This window comes from Sceloporus occidentalis, unplaced genomic scaffold (genome assembly GCF_023333645.1).
Source record: "Sceloporus occidentalis isolate IW3139 unplaced genomic scaffold, rSceOcc1.0.p SCAF_507, whole genome shotgun sequence".
In the NCBI taxonomy this organism is placed as follows: Eukaryota; Metazoa; Chordata; class Lepidosauria; order Squamata; family Phrynosomatidae; genus Sceloporus; species Sceloporus occidentalis.
Genome location: NW_028317487.1, coordinates 49,649 through 71,794, shown reverse-complemented (window position 1 = coordinate 71,794; position 22,146 = coordinate 49,649). Strand labels below are relative to the sequence as shown.

Here is a 22,146-nt window from a genome sequence, read left to right as displayed (position 1 = left end):
AGAGGGGCATCAGGGGAGTGAGGGGTACAAAAAAGGACTTTCCTTCTGTAAAAGGGACACTTGGGAGGTATGTTGTGATGTTACTTCCTGTTCCTTCCCTGAGAAAACAAAACTGGAGGCCAACAAATGGGATCTGTGACATCCAATCCGTCCCTCCCCCTCCCGGCCCGGATCCCAGCCCTGCAGCCATTCATCCCGTCCTCCGCTCCTGGGCTGGTGCTGAGGGGGGCAGCTGGGGTGCAGGATGGTGGGGCGCTGGGTAGTGGGGCCCCTGCTGTGCTGAGAGTGGCCCCCCTACATGTCAGCCATGTGGTGTCTGCAATGTCACTCAGACAGGAGTCAGTCTCTGCTGGAGCCGGAGAGGTGAGCCCCGGAGGACTGAGCGCGCCCGCTTTATATACTATGCCGTGTGAGAGAGCGCCCGCTTTATATACTATGCCGTGTGAGAGAGCGCCCGTTATATACTATGCCGTGTGAGAGAGCGCCCGCTATATATACTATGCCGTGTGAGAGAGCACCCGCTATATATACTATGCCGTGTGAGAGAGCGCCCGTTATATACTATGCCATGTGAGAGAGCACCCGCTATATATACTATGCCGTGTGAGAGAGCGCCCGTTATATACTATGCCATGTGAGAGAGCACCCGCTTTATATACTATGCCGTGTGAGAGAGCGCCCGTTATATACTATGCCGTGTGAGAGAGCGCCCGCTATATATACTATGCCGTGTGTGAGAGCGCCCGCTATATATACTATGCCGTGTGTGAGAGCGCCCGCGATATATACTATGCCGTGTGAGAGAGCGCCCGCTATATATACTATGCCGTGTGAGAGAGCGCCCGCTATATATACTATGCCGTGTGAGAGAGCACCCGCTTTATATACTATGCCGTGTGATAGAGCGCCCGCTATATATACTATGCCGTGTGAGAGAGCGCCCGTTATATACTATGCCATGTGAGAGAGCACCCGCTTTATATACTATGCCGTGTGAGAGAGCGCCCGTTATATACTATGCCGTGTGAGAGAGCGCCCGTTATATACTATGCCGTGTGAGAGAGCGCCCGCTATATATACTATGCCGTGTGTGAGAGCGCCCGCGATATATACTATGCCGTGTGAGAGAGCGCCCGCTATATATACTATGCCGTGTGAGAGAGCGCCCGCTATATATACTATGCCGTGTGAGAGAGCACCTGCTTTATACTATGCCGTGTGAGAGAGCGACCGCTATATATACTATGCTGTCTGAGAGAGCGCCCGCTATATATACTATGCCGTGTGAGAGTGCGCCCGCTATATATACTATGCCGTGTGAGAGAGCGCGCGCTATACATACTATGCCGTCTGAGAGAGTGCACACTATATATACTATGCCGTCTGAGAGAGCGCCCACTGTATATACTATGCCGTCTGAGAGAGCGCCCGCTATATATACTGTGGGGGGGGGGTTGCTTCCCTTTGTCAGGATTCTTGTCACTTCTGCAAAATTCCCTGCCGATAAAAGCAGCTCGCCGCGAGCGCATTATACAGAGCCCCCGGCTCTGGGGCCACGAGCGCGTTATACGGAGCCCCCGGCTCTGGGGCCGTGACCGCATTATACGGAGCCCCCGGCTCTGGGGCCACGAGCGCGTTATACGGAGCCCCCGGCTCTGGGGCCGTGACCGCATTATACGGAGCCCCCGGCTCTGGGGCGGTGAGCGCATTATACGGAGCCCCCGGCTCTGGGGCCACGAGCGCGTTATACGGAGCCCCCGGCTCTGGGGCCGTGACCGCATTATACGGAGCCCCCGGCTCTGGGGCGGTGAGCGCATTATACGGAGCCCCCGGCTCTGGGGCCACGAGCGCGTTATACGGAGCCCCCGGCTCTGGGGCCGTGACCGCATTATACGGAGCCCCCGGCTCTGGGGCGGTGAGCGCATTATACGGAGCCCCCGGCTCTGGGGCCACGAGCGCGTTATACGGAGCCCCCGGCTCTGGGGCGGTGAGCGCATTATACGGAGCCCCCGGCTCTGGGGCTGTGAGCGCGTTATACCCCGATTTCGGGGGTGAAATGCGTTGCCTGCTGAAACGTATATCGTGTTTTAAATGCACGGCAGTTCAATAAAGTCATTTCGGTTCACGGACATTCTAAGGCTGCTAAAGCTTTGGGGGGAAGCTGCCATATTGAGGGTCTTTGCTGACCCTGGGAATTCATGTTGTCTTTGTTATTTCATAGGTCCCTTTTTAAATCCAGAGCGGCTTATGGTGGATAATGCTGCCATGCCAACGATTAGAACTAACTAGATTTAAAATGCAAGGGTTTGCACATCTGCCAAGACCCCCAGCTTTCCTGGCACAGTCCCTAGCTGTCACTTCCTGTGCCACCATCCTGCATGTTAACCCTATAATGCATTTACTAAGCATATGTTCTCTGACAGTGTGCTGTAGAGCGCGTGTTCTGTTTTCAATATACCCATCGCATGTATCTATCTCGGAATCCTGTCGTTTCCTAAATCCTTCCCATCCTTCCGTGATTCTCTCTCTCTGCTCCATCCTGCCCTTTGATCTCCTCTCTCCTCCATCCTGCCCCATATGTTGCTGAAAACACATTTGTTATGTATGGAAACAGAATGTCCTGCGCATGATGATGATGTCAGCAAATATAACACAAACTGAATCCATGGTTTCCCAGAAGTGCTCTGGACTGCGGGCTGCCAAGAGGGGCAGGGGGGCAATTACCCCCTAAGCTGCTCTGACTTAAACATTTTGGGCCACTGCCTGAACCATCTTTGTATGTTTTTTTGAAATTCCACGTACAGCCGCAGAATCACGAGGATCTTATCCACATGAATGCAGTGAATGGATCCTTTCTGTGGCTCTTTCATGGCTTTTCAATGCATTACACAAGGTACTTGTCTTCTAAATGGTTTATGGCTCCTTGACTGGACTTGCCCCCTTGGGTGAATGTTGCCGACCTTCCCTGCTCAACGCAGAACAGTGTTGTGATGATTGTGTGACGCCGCTGTGCGACACTCATGGGGTTGGGGCTGAAAGTTTTATCCTTTGCTATAATTTATTTTCCCAAAACTGGAAAAGTAACTTTGTTAAATGTATCCAGGAATGTGCGTCGGGTAAAAGGCGCAGGACCCGATATGGTGCAAGCCACGCGGGAAGAAGCCCTGATATTACCAAGGGTCTTTGTCACAATGCAGAAGTCACTGGAAGTGCCCCCCCCCGACCGGCCGTACTCAGGAGCTCCCCCTCGCCTGCTCTTTATAGGAACCAGGAAAGGGTGTGGCTGCTACAGGGGGCAGGACTAGTCCTGCAGAGAGGCGGAGCCAGGCCTAGTTAAACTTTAAAGGACTGAGTAAGTGGACGGGGACCATGCTGAACCTGGACGGAGGGTCATGGCGTTTGAAGATACTAATCCGAGCCCTGAGGAGAACCCCGGGTGAAGTTCCCAGCTCTGCAGACGTTACAAAGTGGATGTTATCAGGGCTGACGGCCTCGTACTCCCCGAGTCATAGCGATGCTTCCTCTACAAGGCTAATACCGGACTAGACCAAAAATGTGACTTCTCCCCACAATATCTCCCAAAACCCTTCCCAAAGGATGGAGAAACTGGGGGTCACAGGGGTTATCAGTGGACAACCCAGAGCTCAGACCTGCCACAAAAGGCCAATCACTTCCCAATAGGAGGTGGATTGTGCGGAATAATAAACATATAACATCGCAATAGTCTGCATAGGAGATAATACAGAAGCCGGATCCGGCAGGATTTACGCATTCTCTCGCTCTCTCTCTCTGGAGCAGGGGATAAGGGGCTTTAAGGTCCCCAGCCATTCGGAAACCTCTCACTATCCCCTGTCGGTCATCCTGGGACGGGGCTCTTCTTAACGCAAGGTGATTAAGATGCGCTTTAAATGAAGTCACACATGGAGGAAACCCTTGTGTCACAGCAGAGACTTCCAGCAGATGCTGCCAACGAATTGTGATGCGTCCAAGATGTCAGCGGACATTTCTCCAGTGCGGTGGGAGGTTGCAATAGAAACCTGGGAATTAGGATGAGCTAGAAGCAGATCCCAGTGTTTTTCGCCAATATTATATCACAAACAGGTTTCCCGAGTGAACGATGCGTCGGTGACAGTGTCACGACTGACAGACGGGGCATAGAAGATGGGAAACCCCCTCACCCGGAGCCCATCAAGCCGTGCTGTGCCACGTACAGGGCGTGGGGTAATTACGTGGCACCAGTCTGTGGCCACCGTGTGAAGCACTTTGAGAATTATTTTTTTTCTTGCGTTCATTGATTATTTTTTGGTCTTAGGGAAAACTATGGACTGATGCATTAGGCCAGGAGTGAGACACATTGATGAGCTTTCTGGTTTTGTGCTAAATCTGCAGAAATCCATTAAACTAAGATAAAGGAAAGCTTTTCCAGAGCCCGGATGATGCTGGCACGCGGTTATGATCGTTACTCTGCTTCGTGTTTGAGGGGATAGTGCAATGGTTTTAATTAAGGTTCTTTTACTAAAACCATATGGTCCGGTTTAGCATTTGTTAAGCGCAGTGTTTCCAGGCGGAATCGAGTTCGTTTCTCGAAACCTTACAAATATTTTTATAGAAAGCGCATTAATATATTCCTTCTCCACCTAATGTATCGGTTTGTCTATCTGTATTGCCAGAAGCGCTGCGTAAATTGTTGGCGCTAGATAAATAAGATATATAATAATAATAAAGGGGGGCTGCGCTCCCTCATTTCATTCACAGATAGTCATAAGGATGTCTGTGAATTTGCTTCATTTCTTGGGGAATTTCTTTGGGGATTTGTGAAATTGTGTAGCGCCGGGGAGCCGATCTCATTTAATCTACATAATGGCGCACCTCGAAACGGGAGACGGAGCATCGCGGGGATCGCCCGGAAATACTCTCCCACTCCGAGAAACCCGATAACCCTTTGAGGGGCTTTTTAATCCCCCGGAACCCGCTCTGCTGTTTGGTCGCCTGGTGGAGAAATTTCAGGACTGAGTTACTCCATCAACGTAACACATCTCAAAAAAAAGCGTAGAAAAGAAAGAACGAGCGGCCGTCCATCGTGGCCAGAAAGCCCAGCTTAATCCTGTCCCGGTCACCATCATATAAAATGGTGAATAAAACAGAAGAAATAAGAAGAAATGGGTTGGCCCCTTTATTATAAGGATGAGCGTCTGATGGGAAGCCTGCTTCCTCTGCCGTTAAATCCATTAATCATGATGTCATAAGACGCTCTCCAAATTGCAAGCAGCTTTTAGGAAGGGCGGCCGTCTGCAGCCAAGCTTCTGGCCAGTCATGTTTAAAATGGAAAAATAAATGTGATTGGAATCTGTCCTTTTCATCTGTTCATAAAGAAGGATCTAAACCCGCTGGATCTCTTCCTGCCGCAGCTGAACTCGCAGGATTATTACTTTAAAGTCTTCGCTTCCCTCCATACAGAGTCTGCGGACTAAGTCCTTCGGATACGCGGATACAGAAATCGGGTATCGCCCGGCTGATCCTTTTCATTAATAGTAATAATAAGCATCCCACCCCGACTCGCCATATCTCCCAAAGCAGATCCCTGCGATCCCTCGGTCTGCGGGGCGCATACAGGCTGCCGTTATGGGGAGTCCTCCTCGCGCAGCCATCCTGTAATCTGCCTTCAAACAGATCGCCCCAAATGCCTCTCGTGGCCAAGTGTTTGTACAGGAGTCAGGGTAACGGCGATTTATCAGGGTAAATGAGTCTCCCACTTTGCGCTTTATTTGTTCTCGGCAGAGAGTCGTGAGAGTGTCGCACACGCAGGCCAGACGCGTCCTGCTCTTATTGGCGTTTGCCTTACATTTTTCTGTCGCATTTTACAAACGATCCACAAAGAGTTCTGTGTGCCAGAATGCGAATGAACGGCGCGATTCATTCTCCGCTGGGACAAACTGAAAACATTTCGCTGGGAGGTTGGATAAACACGGCACGGTGGAGCATGCGCCATGCGCAGCCAGGGATGCGAGGAATGCCTAATGCATGCAGAGTACTGGGAACGGAACCGTTCTCCATGCGTGCAAAATGACTGCTTATTCCTCTCCAGGGGCCTGCATGTCGGCCCCCGACAGTTTGAGATCGGACCCCTCAGAATACGTAAGGACTTTTCTGTGTAGTTCTGAATTCCCCAATAAATGCAGATAAAACCTTTCTACATTCTAGACTTATAGGTAAGAGAGGCATATAGAGTTTGTGTACATGTTACATTATGCATGAACGCACACAGTGCTTCCTGATGATGTCACTGCCTGCTGACATCACACGCTGTGTTTGTGATTGAAGAATTTCACTTAAAACTCGTTCCTGGTGCTTAATATGAAAAAAATCAACAACAGATTGTTTGCGCCCAAACGTTTCGAGGAAACGTAGTTCAGCTGAGCCAACAGAGCTTTTGTTTCTGCTTCACCCGGAATAGACGCGTTCAGAATGAAACCCGTCAGGAAATTAACACCGAATTATTCTTATTTTTGGACTCTGATATTTAACACTGAGCCGTGAAACAGCCTCTATATTGGAAGCCACGGCATGCGTCCCGTGTTTAGCCCGCTCCGAGGGGGTAACACGTTTCTTTCCAGAGAGGGCATTTGGAATGTCCTCCTGTTTTAGACCCTGGATGCCTCCATCTCCTTTATTTCGGGGGGTTGCCGACATTCCGGCGGGCAGCTGTTGGCCTCGACACTCCAGCCTAATTCTGGAAGCCGTTTAGAAGGCGAGTTCCAGAATTAGCAGGCTTAGTTTTGTGTTTTAATTCCAAAACTGGAGATTTCACATTCTTCTTCTTCCTGGCAGCGTCTGTACAGACATGGAGTCTCCATTACTGGCGAGTCCCGCGAATCCTCAGCAGAGCTGCTTCCTTTGGGAATGAAAAGCAGATTGTGACGAGTAGGTTTGATGATTTAACCAAACGCAGAGGCATGGAAGCGATTTCACTCTGTGAGACGCTTATTCATAAAATGCTTATTTATGCCATGAAGTCATTTAACCCCTTGCGCTTCTCTGTGACGCTTTCCAGAGCACGGCAGGAATTACCAGGCGGTTATTGTCTGTCTGCATTCAATGTGTCGTTCCTCCGTGGAGTCTGGGCTGCAACGGGTTTGACCCACTTATCTGCTTCATTTCAACTTAATGGACACATTGTTGAACTTGAGACACAATTGTTGCAGATAAAGAGATCAGGATACGAGCCTCCCCTCCCCCCGTGAGTTCTTCCAGTGACCTCAACAGCCTTTATGGGTTAAATAAAAACAGATTATTTTATAGAACGGTAGAATCGTTCCCGGGGTTGGGGGGGCTCTGAGTCTTCTCTAGAACGGTAGAATTGTTCCTCGGTTGGGGAGGGTATCCCGTCTCCCCCTCTTCTCCATGCTGTACATGCCAAGTGTGTTATAGTTTTTCCTAATTCTTTAAGCCATGTTCCGTCCGCACAGCGCCGAGCGCAGGCTCTATAGCTCTCGATAAGACGTGATCTACCTTTTCATTTTCAAGCCTGCGATGGTTACCGAGTTTTAACAAACCTGAAGTGTTCGTTCAGCGTGGACTCTGAACGAGTGCCATTAGTGGCTGTTCTTTGACACTCGCTGGACACGCGGCCTCTGTCTGTCTGTCTGTAGGACAGCGTTGCTGAATGGGTGGTGTGGGCTGTAAATCAGACTGTAGGAAAGGTGATGCTGTCTCTGTCCATCATTACCTGCAGAGCTGATGTGTTTTTGGCCTTAGAGCCTGAAATGTCTGTTCTGTGAGGGGGTCAGGGTGGGCAGCGCGTCGGGTTCCTGATAATGATGATGTCCGTTTATTTCTTTGCAGTGTTGAGGGTGAGATTCCTGGGAGTGAGAATGCAGCTTCCATAGATGACGCTTCGAGTTACCACCAAGGCGCAATAACCCACAGCTCGTCCATAAGTCCCGACCAGTACGACTATCCATCCTACGCCCTGTACGGTGCGTCCCCCGCACAGCGCTCGCGGAGACCCAAACTGCAGCACTGCGTCTCTATCCTGAGGAAGCAAGCGGAGGAAGAGGCCATCAAACGGTCCCGGTCGCTGTCCGAGAGCTATGAGCTGTCTTCGGATCTCCAGGACAAGCAGGTATTGCATGATTCTCACATTCTCCTCTCGTATTCTCACATAAAATGTCAGGGCTCAGCGGGGGCTCCAGGTGTATCCTCCAGCGAGGCTGATTATAATGTCACCCGCATAGAGTGTCACCTCACCGGGCGACACGACTAGTGTTATTATAATTACTTTCAATCTTTATTTTAGCGAAAGGGCTAGAATCTGGTCCTTTTTATATATCTAAGGCTTTTTTGCTTTGCGGTTGATCTGGGTGTGCTGGTCACCCGCAGTTTGCTCGGTGCTCTACGCATCATGCGGCCATCCTCGTTCCTTAGTTTTTGTCTTTGATCCTGAGTAAAGTTTGTTAAATTCACGGGGATCGATTAGAGAAGCTGGTTTATATGAATTATAAATAATGAATGGATTATATTATTCATAGGACTCGTTTGGGGAGCCGTAAATGCAAGGCTTTCTGTTCAGGGCACCACAAATTGAGAGAGACGCGCCCCCCCCCCCCCCCATGTGTGTACAGCCATTAATAATTGCCTGCGAACATGTGGCCGGTCTGATAGATTTGTGTAGAAGATATAACCTGAGTCTTTATGGGCAGGAAAAGGGGACATCCTTTTAGGTGCGCCCCCCAGTGACCCCTTTGAACTCCCGGGGTTTGAATGGAAGTGAAGGATTATGGGGCAATCTCAGTCTGTGTATTAATGATTTACTTGCTGATGACAACTTTTAGGGGTTAGGAGCAAATATGTATATGAAACACGTTTGGATCCCTTTTCACTTGTATAGGATTGTATAGGATTTCACTCTGATCCTTTTCGATTCCAAGAGTTCCTTTTGGTTGAGTTTCTGCTCGAGTACTTTGACCATAGAAGCCGGTAAAACACGTTTGCCGTTAACACTCAGTATCCCTCTGTTATAGGTGGAAATGTTGGAGCGCAAATATGGAGGCCGTCTCATAACTAGACATGCGGCGCGCACGATACAGACAGCTTTCCGCCAGTACCAGATGAACAAAAACTTTGAGAGACTGAGAAGTTCCATGTCAGAAAATCGCATGTCCAGGCGCATTGTTCTGTCCAATATGAGGATGCAGTTCTCCTTTGAAGGACCAGAGAAAGTCCACAGCTCCTATTTTGAGGGAAAGCAGGTATCTCTGACAAATGATGGAACGAAAATGGGGCGCATTGTGCAGTCTGAGCGCGGGGATCTCGGGGAACAACCATCGCTGAAGTCCCCAGCGGCGTCCAGTGACTTTGCGGACGCCATAACCGAGCTAGAAGATGCTTTCTCGAGACAAGTCAAGTCTCTAGCAGAATCGATTGACGATGCATTAAATTGCCGCAGTCTGCATGCAGACGAGGTACAGACTTCCGATCAAATTAGAACTCGTGACATAGAGAGAAATAGTTCTAGTCAGATGAAACCAGCACATAATTTAGATCACAGGAAACTTGATGAGATGACGGCATCTTATAGCGATGTCACGTTGTACATTGACGAGGAGGAAATTTCTCCTCCTCTCCCACTTTCCCAGTCTTTGGACCGAACATCCGGGACAGAATCCGACGTACGACTTCGGTCAATGAACTCTTCTCAAGAATACTGGTCAATGACGCACAAGGATGACAAACTGGACACGGATACGAGCTGCCGCAGCACACCGTCTCTGGAGTGTCAGGATCACCGCTCGAGACTCGATCACCTACCTTTATTGACCATCGAGCCCCCGAGCGACAGTTCTGTGGACTTAAGTGATCGTTCGGAAAGAGGATCGATAATAAGGCAAAGTGCCTATGAACGGTCCATACACAGTCAGCAGGGAAGCCCCAAACATATTGCACACATTCCTGCAAAGATATTAACGCGTGAAGACGACCAGCCTCGCCATCGAACAAGACCGATAGACCCACAATTAATTATTAATGGCTCCCTAAACAGACAGAGTAAATCCGAATCGGATTATTCAGACGGGGACAATGACAGCATTAATAGCACTTCCAATTCGAATGACACGATACACTGCAGCTCGGAGTCCTCCAGGGACAGTTTACGCGAACAAACTCTGAGCAAACAAACATATCACAAAGAAACCCGAAACAGCTGGGATTCTCCTGCGTTTAGTAATGATGTCATCAGAAAGCGCCATTATAGGATTGGCCTGAATCTTTTCAATAAGTAAGTATTTTGGTTTTTCCCCTGCCTAATAATGATACCATTTGCGGCTCTGTTTCTCACCCCATTCATTTCCACTTTGCATAATTTTAGAAAAGTACATTTGCTTACACGTTCTGAGTGTATCTAAGAATGAATAAAAGTAGAATATTCAGGGGTATGAAAAGGAACGATTCTGGAGTAATAACGCGGTCTGTGCAGATGCCACAGACTTGGCTTTCTATAGGTGAGCTGACGTGGACGTCTCTCTAAGGTAAGGATGTATTTTGTGCATCTAAAGAGCGATGTTGCAGTCATGTGCTAAGGAGAAAATCGGTCTCACCAGGGGAGGCTTGCCGAGGGTCTGCACCATCCGATCTATAAGATATTGGGGTCATCGTCCTCTGGAGCTGGGGAACGTCTTCATGGATGTGTCACGGAGCTCTGCGTACATTAGCACCATTATATGTCATTGCTCCCGTCCTTTTGGAGGCAGAAGCAGCAATACATGCTGTGTGACTTGGGGCATATTTTATGCGTCAGTGTAATCAGATCTGTAACAGTCCTTTTCTTGCCTGCAACACCATAAATGAATCTGTATCTGAGAGGTGGACGTGATTCAGGGAGAGATTCCTGCTGCCTTTAGCGTGTTTTTTGCTCATGTGGAGCAAGAGCCAGGTCATCTTGTGTTTGAATCAATTTTCTTGCAGCTGGTATTCCACATTCTAATCCCATTTCCGTGCATTAAAGAGAATTAAAGGGCCGAACCTGTGAGGATTATCTGCATACACGTCGAGTAGCGGAACAAATTGTCGGGACCTGGTACACGGGGCCCCTCAGCCGCTGTAACCCGTTCCAGCTTCATGCAAATCAACAATTCTTCATCGGAGGTCTCCTGAGGTTTCTTTTGTGTTGTGAGGCACGGTTCACATCAGCAGATGCTTCTTGAGAAGAGCAAACTCAAAATGGTTTACAGTAACTTTGTTTGGGCTCCAAGTTTGATAACTCCTGACTCCAATTAGCTTTTGTTGAAGTGATCAGCCTAGGGTTTCACATACCGTATTTGCTCGATTATAAGACAAGGTTTTTTTCAGAGCAAATGCTCTGAAAGATACCCCTCGTCTTCTAATCGTGGTCGTCTTATAATCAGACCTCAAATAGAGGTCTGACTATGAGACTAAGATCCAGATCCCCCGCACCGCTGCAAGGGACCTGGATCCTTCTGTCTCCCCCCCATTTAACACTCTCCCCCCCACACACTTACCGGTGCTTCCAATTTTCTGCTGTATACCAGGGCAGCGGGTTGACGTCCACGCGATCCGCGTAGACGACTTCCGCTGCAGCCGGATGGAGGTGTGGCTAGCAGCGGGGGTTGTCTGCGTCCATCGCGCAGACCTTCCCCAACTGTCAGAGATCAGAGTTCCCGGCGCCGGTGTTATTAGATTAAAACTGATTCTGTTTGCACATTATTGTGACTTAGGCCCAGCGCTATCTCTAACGCCATGTTGCCTTCTGTCCTGCTCTTACTTTCGGGATACATGATGTGACATGAGGCGGTGCCACGGGGTGAATGGATTTGTTGCCACGGGGTGGGCATTCTCTGGGGCTGATCTGCCTGGAAAGGTGTGCAAATCACATGACTGAATTGCCTTTAGTCCCACGAGAGTGGCTCTGCGGTGGTCTTTGGGCATCCTTGATGCACCCCTATGAGAGCCTTAGCTCAGAAATAAATGCCACTGATGACTGGGTCTTCCTTCTTGGCTGTGTAATCAAACTTTGCATTAAGGCCACTTCTGAGATATTGTCTGAATTTCTTTTGTATAGGAAGCCGGAGAAGGGGGTTCAGTACCTCATCGAGCGTGGATTTGTGCCCGATACCCCCGTGGGGGTGGCGCATTTCCTGCTGCAGAGAAAAGGACTCAGCAGGCAGATGATCGGAGAATTTCTGGGCAACAGGCAGAAGCAATTCAACAGGGACGTGTTGGAGTGAGTATCTGCCCCACAGGTCGCTCTGTGATTGGCCCAATAGTGCGATGACTTCATACACACGCTTGCGCAGATCCCCTTACCTTGCACATAGACCTACCACCACAGGGCCACGTAATGCGCATTATGTGACCCTCCTGGGGGCCTTAGTGTTCCCGTGATACTGATGTCATTTTCCTGCCATTATACAGACATCGTTGTGATGTCATATACTGCCTGGTGCTTGGGGGTACCCAGTATTAGTGAGCAGTGTCACGTGGTGGGTTTTGTGGGGCTGTGGATAATAATGTTGTTTGTGTTCCAGTTGTGTTGTGGATGAAATGGATTTCTCTGCCATGGAATTAGATGAGGCGCTTCGCAAATTTCAGGCTCATATCCGGGTACAGGGAGAGGCCCAGAAAGTGGAACGGCTGATTGAGGCTTTTAGGTATGTATGACGTGAAGTATCCTCTCATGACATCACATGTAATTGTAATGTAAGTTGTGACATGAAAGGCATTCATTTTATCTGCTGAGGAAACCTGCTTTGTATATTTACCCTTCAGGGGGGAAATGGGTGGCATAAATCTATGACCCAGCCTGTGGGGGTGACACGGAAGTGCTCACAGGGTCATTATACAAATACAATATACATTCTTATTATTTGGATATTTGAAACTGACCAACAGAGTGGGGAACAAGAACAACTTTCAGCTCGTAAATAACTTTAATACTGACAATATCCAAACACATTGAGACATACTGGTAAAGAAGCAGGAGAGGGCCTTGCTTCCAGGAGCTTACCATCTATTAGAAGCTTGAGAGCTGCGGTAATATCATACAGATCAGCTCTGTGACCCGAGGTTAGCACGTCCAGGAACGGACTGGGCGTAAGAACTCTCCCAGGCCCTTCAAGGCCAGCATCTGGTTAATCATGCGGCCACGCGATGGTAAGTAGTTGGCACCGAGCGGCCACAGGGCACTTGCCTGGAAGCCGGTCCTGGTCTGCGTGTGCTTTCGGTATCACTTCACAGGGACTTGTTTTCCGTTCTAGCCAGAGGTACTGTATCTGCAACCCTGGGGTCGTCAGACAGTTTCGCAATCCAGACACCATCTTCATCTTGGCCTTCGCCATCATCCTGCTGAACACGGACATGTACAGCCCCAACGTCAAACCCGAGCGCAAGATGAAACTGGAGGATTTCGTGAAAAACTTAAGAGGTAACTTTCTTTCCATTCCTTTGATCTCTGAGGCTGTGATACCCGATGTTCAGGGTATTTAAACAGTTCCTAATAAAAATCCCGTTACCTCTGACAATAATACACCGACACTCACAAATCCTACAACGTCTTGAGACATAAAGAGAAAAGCCAAGCGGTTTCCATGACTTGGCTGATCATCCTCTACCTGCACCCGATGCGATACGTGGAACGTGGAAAGGTCTAGCCTGCCTGGCGCTTCCTTGTACAGAAGCTGTACTTTTGCGCATGCATGTCTCCTGAGAGCCGCCAGTAACACAAGCAATCACTTCCTACAGGCGTGGACGACGGTGAAGACATCCCGCGAGAGATGCTGGTAGGAATATATGAGCGGATCCGCAAACGGGAACTGAAAACTAACGAAGATCATGTATCCCAAGTCCAAAAGGTCGAAAAACTTATTGTGGGGAAAAAGCCGGTAAGATGTTTTATATTTTCCTTTCCTTAAGTTATAAATTTGAAGGAAATAAAAAACCTTTATTGAAGCCAAGTAATGGTTATCAGCAGTCATTGATAAGCAGTTTTAGGATTAAACAGTTTATAGCCCAAACTGGATCCTTTACACATCCTTCTCTCGTCCTGAAATGCAATTAAATGCAAGACCATGAATGCTGGCCGCTAACGCCGAATATATTTTCTGTCCACGTTTTGTGATGAATAAGCACTTGGTTTGTTACACGTTCACGCTGCGTCTTCGTTGTGTTGTTTCCGCTGATCCTTAATATGCTTTTATGTATCTTTCTGCTGCAGATCGGATCCTTACATCACGGCCTTGGCTGCGTACGTATCATTTTTCATTCTGCGTCTAAAAACCTTCCTTCGCCCTTCGGACTCCTGCTCTGATTGTCTAGTTTTCCTTTATGACATCACAGATTTAATTGCTATCCCAGTTTGATTTTAGATTACGGGGCATTTTGTTGGGTGGCCCTTTAATTCTTTTGAAATGTTTGGTGAAATAACCGTGAGTTTTCCACGTGTTCACATGTCTGGGACAAGAAGGCGCATAAACCCCGGGATTTATTCCAAAGGGTATCCCCTGAAATCCTCGCAGCCGGCGTGGACGACCTCTCTATGCGAGCTGTAAATGACAAATCAGTTTATACGGCAAAAGCCGTTGGCTTCTGGGCTGTTTGCCAACGAGTTCCGGTTCCTTGCGGACCGAGACCCCCTGATGTACGCGGCGTGTCCTCTGTCTCTCGCAGGTCCTGTCTCTGCCCCATCGCAGGCTCGTCTGTTACTGCCGTCTCTTTGAAGTTCCCGATCCGAACAAACCCCAAAAGCTTGGATTACATCAGAGAGAAATCTTCCTCTTTAACGACCTGCTCGTGGTACGTACGTCCGGATATTACTCCAAGCACAGCGTGCTCGTTAGCATAGAGCGCATACGATTCCTAAGAGCCCCATTACCAGGACTTGGCTTCTTCCATCCCCTTTTTTGAAAATGTAATCAGAGATTGAAGCGTCTTTGTCGGTATCTCGGTGGCTAGGAATAGCGCGGTGCTGCTGCAGACCCTGAGGTGGGGATTAAACCGGCAATAGTGCCGTTCCTGCGCAGCCGAAGGTGCCATCCCCGCGTTCATTGTTAACCCTGCGCATCGCACAAGCACCCGCCACATTACTGGCACATGCTCACCCAGCTGCCGAACGGCCCTGATTATCTGCAAGAGACCTGCTGTGCCCAGGAGCTGACGCTCACGGGGATTAATGGCTGGCTCTTCCTTTCTAACTGGATGGGGATTAATGCCGTAGATTATTCTTCCTTTAATGTCCACTTTTTGTAACAAAAATAAAACATGGATCTTGTATTTTTCTGCCGTAGGTCACCAAAATCTTCCAGAAGAAGAAGAATTCCGTAACGTACAGTTTCCGCCAGTCTTTCTCGCTGTATGGGATGCAAGTTCTTCTCTTTGAAAATCAGTGTGAGTTTAAATGCTATGGTGGCTGATAAAGTGACTAGGAGCGGAGAGACCGGGGGGCTCCACCTGTGCCCGCTGGGACGGAGTCTACGACAGTATTAACACCTTAGGGCATCTCTCCGGGACGGAGGTTTCTGGAAACTTCCTTTACCTCCAGCACATGGCTCACAGACTTAGGAAGTCTTTGATCCGGACCGGCACAGGTAGCAGCTCCGCCAGACGTGGATAAGTGCCGGGGGGCTGGCAGGAATATGTCTCTGAGCCGGCCACGTGCCAGGGTCCGAGTCCAAGCAAATCTCCCAATGAGAGATCCGTTCCGTACACAATATTTATTGTTCTAATAAAGCTGCAACTATCACATAAAAAGCCCCCGTATTCAATAAAACGCCATGGTCTCCAAGCTAACGGCCCCTGCAAATATTTATGTGAGTTTTCAAGTAACAAAAAACATTTTCCGGATCACCTACTGACCATACAGAAAAGGAAAGAAACAGGTGGAGCGCCCCTTTAAATCTCCGCGCCCCAATTTACACCCCTCAATTTACTTTTACTGTAAGGAAGCTGTTAACTTGCTTGGATTGTTCTAGATTTTCTGTTTACCCGCGTGCTTGGATTGTTCTAGATTTTCTGTTAACCCGCGTGCTTGGATTTTTCTAGACTATCCCAACGGCATCCGACTTACCTCCGCGATTCCAGGAGCTGATATCAAAGTGCTGATTAACTTCAACGCTCCCAATCCTCAAGATCGCAAGAAGTTTACGGACGATTTGAGAGAATCGATCGCCGAGGTGCAGGAAATGGAAAAGTACAGAATAGAGTGTAAGTACAGCGGTCCGCAGCGGCCTCTTCCACCCGGTGCTCGGTACTCGTCCTTTCTGACCTGATGTATGTAACGATGATCTGCTGCTGTACCTGCGCGGCGCTGCATGTTGCGCTCTTCCTCCGCCGGTTGGCAACATGGTGCGTTTATTGGGTCGTTTCAGCCGAGTTAGAGAAGCAGAAGGGGGTGGTGCGGCCGAGCATGTCCCAGTCCGCCAGCCTGAAGAAGGAGTCTGGAAACGGCGCCTTGAACAGAACGTGTCTGGATGACAGCTACGCCAGCAGCGAGGGTCTGAAGAGGAGCGCGCTCAGCAGTTCCCTGAGAGATCTTTCTGAAGCAGGTAATCTGCTCACACGGTTATTACACACGTGCCCCACGCGCGCGCTCCATGTAAATAGAGCATCGTTTGTGCCGTACACGTAGCCGTATTTTTTGCCCCCTTTTATTTTCTTCCTCTATGAAACATTGGAATTAAAACATTGACCTGTTGTAGATCACTATGTGTACATTTAACGGACCGAAGAAGTGCGAAGTGTAAGTCATATTCTAGATGTAGATTCAGAGAGCTCCAGACCCGTGTACAAAACGCTTCATGTGTTCCGTGTGCTTCCGTGTCCCCGCGCATTACATTTGATGAATGAAATGGAGTGAAGCCCCTCTAAATTCACTGATGTCCCAGAGTACCGAGCATGTGCCACATACCATAGCGTTGTACATTGGCACCTTATCATCCCGTGTGAACACCGGCGTGTCCGGTTAGTGGCCAGCTCGTTCCACTGTTTATGGGAACTTCTGGCGAATAATGTGAAAGAGACAGATGAGTCTCGTTAGTTCATGCGCGGTACCCTATTCCGGCTGCATCTCTACAAGCAGCAGGAGAACGTATAGATTATAGTACCTAGATTGCTCTAGAATAGCTGCGTCCTGCCCCGTCTGTGCGGTATCCATTCCCTGTTATACACGCCACATCAGTCTCACCTCCGTCTGCAATAACACTAAACGAGGTCATGAATGTCAGTGTCGCCAATCACGACTCCTACATTATAGGAATGATGCAGTCTGGGACACACACACACCCCCGCAGACAGTAGACCTCCCACCCAGACGGGAGACCCCCCACCCCGCGCAGACGGGAGACCCCCCTCCCCGCGCAGACGGGAGACCCCCCTCCCCGCGCAGACGGGAGACCCCCCATGCAGACACCTCCCAGACGCAGTCACCACGTGGTGCTCCCTCCTTGCGGTGCTCTGTGTACCTTCAAACCCCTAAGACTAGTCGGGGCGCACGGCCTCCTCCATCATGTCCTGTCTGTCATCACCCCTGGGGCTGGGTAACTTTGTATACAGGGAGGACTTTATTAAAAAGGGCCGGTGATCTGATGCTGCTGGACAGGCAGCAATAGCGTTAAACACGAGAGACAATAACCTGTCTTATAAAATCTAATAAACTAATATAATTAGTACTGAGCACTTGTGTGTAACACGCACCCGGTGCCGTACATGTCACATGCAGATAACACGTACACTCCTTGTGTGCCTACGGAACAGCATTAGTAGGTTCCGTGAGGATGTTCATGGCTTCTGGCTGACATGACTCCATGTTTCTGTGGGGTATCAGGCGGGTATCTGTGTGCGGTGTATGTTACGGTATGCTTCTACGGGTAATGGGGGGGGTTCTGACTTATTTGTATTCCAATTAGCTGTACTGGTAAGACAGGGGTATCTGCCCCTATACTGATAGTAGTCCTCCCATTACCCCTTCTGCAGGCGCCCCCAATACTGCATCTGCCCCCCCCACTTGCTGCAAGTATTCTCCCTACTGTACGTACCCCCTATTATGCAGGAACTACCTCCCCACATACAGTGGGTTCGCCCCAATATCAGTGATAAGGTAAGGCACTGGGCCACAGTACTCTCCCCTACCGCCGATCCTCTCTCCTTATTGCAGGTGCTCCCTGATATCGGGTAGGTGTTGGGTGGCAGTTCTCTCGATATACCGCAGATACTCTCCCCATACTGCAGCCTCTTTCCTCCTTACCACAGGTACTCTCCGATATCAGGGGTAAGGATAGGCATTAGGTAACAGTGCTGTCCCCGTATTTCAACTATGCCCCCGTATCAGTGGTGTTACGTCATAGTACTCTCTACTCTACCCATACTGTAAGTATGTGTTAGAAAAATGCTTATGTTATCGGAAATATTATTGCTGACAAAGACATAAGAAAGCAGGGAATGTCTAGACCAGGGGTTCTCAAACTGCGGCCCTCCAGCTGCTGCAGGACTACATCTCCCATACTCCTCAGCCAGCCCCTTAGCTGAAGGAGCATTATGGGAGATGTAGTCCTGCAGCAGCTGGAGGGCCGCAGTTTGAGAACCCCTGGTCTAGTCTGTGATATATGCACGAGTTCCCGCCAACACGTCTACTCTAAGTTGTTCTATATATATATGCAAAGGGTCAAGTCTAGGCCATTCTTAATTATGCAGTTTAAAGAGGTGTAACTTACCTGAAAAGTAACCAATCAGAACGATGCATGCTATTAGAAGTAGATAAGATGCTATATAAACCATGTAATTCAAACATGTATTCAGACAACGCTTCGACTTGTGTGTTGTGTGCCTTGTCTCGATTATGCGCATGATCTAAATAAAGGAAAACTCTTTCTGAGGAGAATTCGACCATTAATTCAACCAACAGTATGCCCCGGTATTAGGGATGGGGGTAGGTGTTAGGTCACAGTACTCTCCCCACACTGTAAGTATGCCCCGGTATTAGGGATGGGGGTAGGTGTTAGGTCACAGTACTCTCCCCACACTGTAAGTATGCCCCGGTATTAGGGATGGGGGTAGGTGTTAGGTCACAGTACTCTCCCCATACTTGGGGCAGAAGTTGCCCATGTGGTGAATGTTTTGCTGCAGACCAGGTTAGATATTTATATGTCCGGAGTATGAAGTTACACGTGGTGTCAATAAACACGTCCTGAACACGTTTCAAGAGTATTCTAAAAATGCTTTTTTTGGTGCTGCTGGTTGGGTGATGAATCCCACGGCATGGAACATTATCCTCATACTGTATGTGCCGTCGTTTGGCCGCAGATACTCCTCATACTGTATGTGCCGTCGTTTGGCCGCAGATACTCCTCATACTGTATGTGGCGTCATTCGGCCGCAGATACTCCTCATACTGTATGTGGCGTCATTCGGCCGCAGATACTCCTCATACTGTATGTGGCGTCATTCGGCCGCAGATACTCCTCATACTGTATTTGCCGTCGTTTGGCCGCAGATACTCCTCATACTGTATGTGCCGTCGTTTGGGCGCAGATACTCCTCATACTGTATGTGCCGTCGTTTGGGCGCAGATACTCCTCATACCGTATTTGCCGTCGTTCAGCCGCAGATACTCCTCATACTGTATGTGCGGTAACATTGTTTCATTAGTAAATAGCGTTTCCGCGTCTGGTCGGGCCACTCCATAAAAAACGGTGAGTGGGAGCGGACGTGATGAGTACAGGGGGTCCGCACGCGCTTCCCTCTCATACGGGGTTTGAGCTGCAGAAGCTACAAGGATACAGCTGACATCCCCATATTCGCAGGTCAGGACACCTGGGCCCCCCAGTACTGCCGGGGCCCCCGTCTCCACACACATTCCTGTGGCTTACGTCTGTAACAGTCACTCGCCGTGTCACTAATCACTCCGTGTCCCTTTGCAGCGCTCACTTTCCTGTCCAGACGCGGCTCGGCCCGTCCACGTAAGCCATGATGTTCTGTTCTCTGCGTTCCTGTAGCCCCTGAGCCCGGCTCGTAGTGAGCAGAGAGGCACTTTCTGTAGCCGTTAGTTGCCGGTAGCACCGCTTTTAACCCTTTAGCCCCTGCAGGCTGAATCAGAAAAGGTGGGGATTTTATTAAAGGGAATTTATCGTGATGGACGCCGGTTCTACTCCCTTTATTGCTTGAAATTCCAATTGGCCCGTCCCAAGGAGCCGCTTCGCTGCCGGTGGGTTCACGAGTACCGGCAGCCTGTGTATCCAAATGGATGTAATCACAGAAAAGTGAAACGGCGCCCAGAGAAGCCGCTTTCTGATCGATTCCCTTTAATAATCATCACCGCTTGGTGTGGCAGTTTAATGTTAACGGTATTCAGCCCGTACCGAGAGGGCAGCGAGGAAAGCATCTCCGGCTTACACCTCCGTATTATACACTCAAGAATACCGGAGACTCTACAACCACTACTCCCACCACGAGAAGCCACGCGTCCTATCGGCCCACATGCCATTGTGGCTCAGCTCGGGCTCCAGAGCTGGCCGGTGGCCCTTGGCCTCTCACACTCACTTGTTGCTTGTGTCAATGAGCAGGTTCTGATGATTATTGAGCTGACTCAGCCACGTTGTGTGTTGGTCTCTAATCTGTGGTATTGCATGTATTGGGCAGGGAAACGTGGCCGCCGCAGCAGTGCAGGATCGCTAGACAGCAATATGGAAGTAAGTAGGAAGCTGTTAATCTGTAGCTCTGTGTAATGCATCTCTGCTTGCCTCCGATATTCTGCATGCTTGGGGCACACGTGACAAGGAACACGCAGCCAACATGTATGATACCCGCTTCTAGCTGTCCCTGACACTAGCGCGCTATTAACCCCTTCCTCACTCTCCTGTATCTTAATACATGCTTCTCTGTCACCCTGTCCTGTGACGCTGCGGATAATGGGACTGTGTGTCCGGTGAGGTAGAGGATGCGCAGGGGGAGCCGCCAGGAACACCAAATGAAAACCAACTCTATGTGGATTTCATGAGATTTCATTCATCTTGAAAGCACTAATATCCAGCGTATATCATGCGTCTGCCTCCAACCTCCTATCTCTGTGTGTTTGCCGTCCCTGCCCACCCTCGGCCCCTGGGCCAACGTGTGCCGAGTGTGAACAGTCAGCGTTACCGTAGATAAAGTCAGTTTCTGCCGGTTAGCTGAGATTGTGCTTTAGGTCAGACGTGTACGTTCTGCAGAAAGGTTTTTTGGCAAACCTTGTAATTACCTTTTCTGTCCTTTTCTTTTCAGGGGTCCATCATTAGCAGCCCCCACATGCGCAGACGAGCCACCTCCACCCGTGAATGTCCGTCTCGCCAGAGCGTTCCCAGCTCTTCCTCCCTCCTAGGGTCTCTGTTCGGTAGTAAGAGAGGAAAGCCATCTTCCCAAGGTCATTTAGTAGCAGGGCCGCCGCCGCCACCGCAGCATCCGACATTAATCTCACATCAGCACTACGCGGGATCAGCAGAAGGGCAGACACAGGCACAAGTGCATGCGCAGTACCGCCACATGCAGCAGAACCCACCACCGTACCATCACCAGCATCACTACCACCCCCCCCAACACCTTCAGCAGCATCAGTACCCCCCGCACGCGCCCTACATCCACTCCCAGCATGCCCCCCACCACCATTCCCAAGCCATCCCTTCTGTGTCTGCAAGCACCAAACCCAAACACAGCGGGATTAGCACAATCGTCTAACGCGTTAACCCTTTAAAACTAACACAGTGTACAGAAACCTAAATAACGGCATTCCTGCTGCGTGTCGGGTCATTCAATGGTTAAACATACTGTTTCTGTGTAATTATAGCAACTTAGAAGCTTGAAAATAAAATATTTAATTTTTGGATTCTAGCAATACGGGCTCGCAGCTTTTCCCGTGATCTGAAGGGGGTAGGTTTTGGGGGGGGACGTGTTTAGGGGTTCAGTATTTTTCCGGAAGTACCCTTTGCACTTAAGACCTTGAGGCAGTCGGTAAATGTGCCAATTATCTAAACGAGGACAGAACGCAGATCAGTATTACTGCTCTCATACTTCAGGTAAGCAAAGCTGTCGGCGCCGACGCACTTCCTGGTGAAAGCCGCCGGCGCTCACACAATAACCGCCTCGGACACTTTAACGGCTGTAAGAACTGTGAAT

The 22,146-nt window shown here is 49.4% G+C and overlaps 1 protein-coding gene across 1 annotated transcript; it reads left to right on the top strand.

The window, feature by feature from the left end:
* Positions 1-307: 307 nt before the first annotated feature.
* On the top strand, positions 308-21,708 carry LOC149271457 (IQ motif and SEC7 domain-containing protein 1-like). Its single transcript, XM_089507405.1, has 15 exons — positions 308-363; positions 7,780-7,788; positions 7,843-8,122; positions 9,021-10,276; positions 12,077-12,238; positions 12,543-12,665; positions 13,272-13,438; positions 13,756-13,895; positions 14,228-14,257; positions 14,680-14,805; positions 15,297-15,396; positions 16,051-16,212; positions 16,377-16,553; positions 20,641-20,690; positions 21,259-21,708. Exons 1-15 carry the CDS (start codon positions 308-310, stop codon positions 21,706-21,708), a joined length of 3,288 nt encoding a protein of 1,095 aa, XP_089363531.1.
* Positions 21,709-22,146: the final 438 nt, after the last annotated feature.

Excerpts from the sequence above, each read along its gene's own strand:
- LOC149271457 (XM_089507405.1), top strand. The coding sequence starts at position 308 with ATGTGGTGTCTGCAATGTCACTCAGACAGGAGTCAGTCTCTGCTGGAG. Across the intron at positions 14,258-14,679 it reads TACATCACGGCCTTGGCTGC|GTCCTGTCTCTGCCCCATCG; the intron begins GTACGTATCATT and ends TGTCTCTCGCAG. Across the intron at positions 14,806-15,296 it reads TCTTTAACGACCTGCTCGTG|GTCACCAAAATCTTCCAGAA; the intron begins GTACGTACGTCC and ends TTTCTGCCGTAG.